The sequence below is a fragment of the Nannochloropsis gaditana genome (assembly GCF_000240725.1).
Source record: "Nannochloropsis gaditana CCMP526 unplaced genomic scaffold scaffold1690, whole genome shotgun sequence".
Taxonomy (NCBI): Eukaryota; class Eustigmatophyceae; order Eustigmatales; family Monodopsidaceae; genus Microchloropsis; species Microchloropsis gaditana.
This window is the reverse complement of record NW_005802264.1, coordinates 1-579: the sequence shown is the minus strand read 5'-3', so window position 1 is coordinate 579 and position 579 is coordinate 1. Positions and strand designations below refer to the sequence as shown.

Genomic DNA, 579 nt, shown 5'->3' with positions numbered 1-579 from the left:
GGGGAGGGCGTGGGAGGGGAAGGGGCGGAGATTGAGGGGCTGGAGGGGGAGAGCGGCGTGGCCACCCTGAGCGAGGAGGTAGTAGGCAAGCTGCTGTCGTCCCTCCCGCTCGTGCGCGTCTACTTGCTGTCGCATGCGAGGGACGACCGGACCGTGACGACTCAGAGTCGGGAGGCCGTCCCCAAGCTGGGCCTGACCCGCCTGCGGCTTGTGCGGCACGTGGAAGCCTTGGTCAAGCTCTGCAGCCCCCGGGTGGACCGGGCCCTGGAGAAAGAGGGGGTCCTGACGGTCTGTCTGGACATGCTCTTCAAATACGAGTGGACGTCCGTGCTGCACCAGAGCGTGACACGGATCGTGACCTGGATCATGGACGCCGGGCCCTCCCGCGTGGGCCTTCAGGCCTACCTGGTCACGGAGGGTGCCATCTTGCAGAGAATCCTGGAGGCGGACGCCCACAATGAAAGTGCGGAGCGGCCGGAGAGCCAGGCGGAGGCTTCGAAACGAGAGCCGGGGAGAGGGGTGTTTGAGGGGCGCGGGAGGGACGTTAAAGGGCTAGAGGGGGAGGGGAATGAGGGGGGG

The 579-nt window shown here is 67.2% G+C and overlaps 1 protein-coding gene across 1 annotated transcript; it reads left to right on the top strand.

The window, feature by feature from the left end:
• NGA_0692300 (uncharacterized protein) lies at positions 1 to 558 on the top strand (the record flags this gene model as incomplete). Its single annotated transcript, XM_005852270.1, has 1 exon — positions 1 to 558. A coding segment is annotated over one exon (558 nt), but the record flags the coding sequence as incomplete, so codon positions are not given.
• Between the last annotated feature and the right edge of the window lie 21 nt (positions 559 to 579).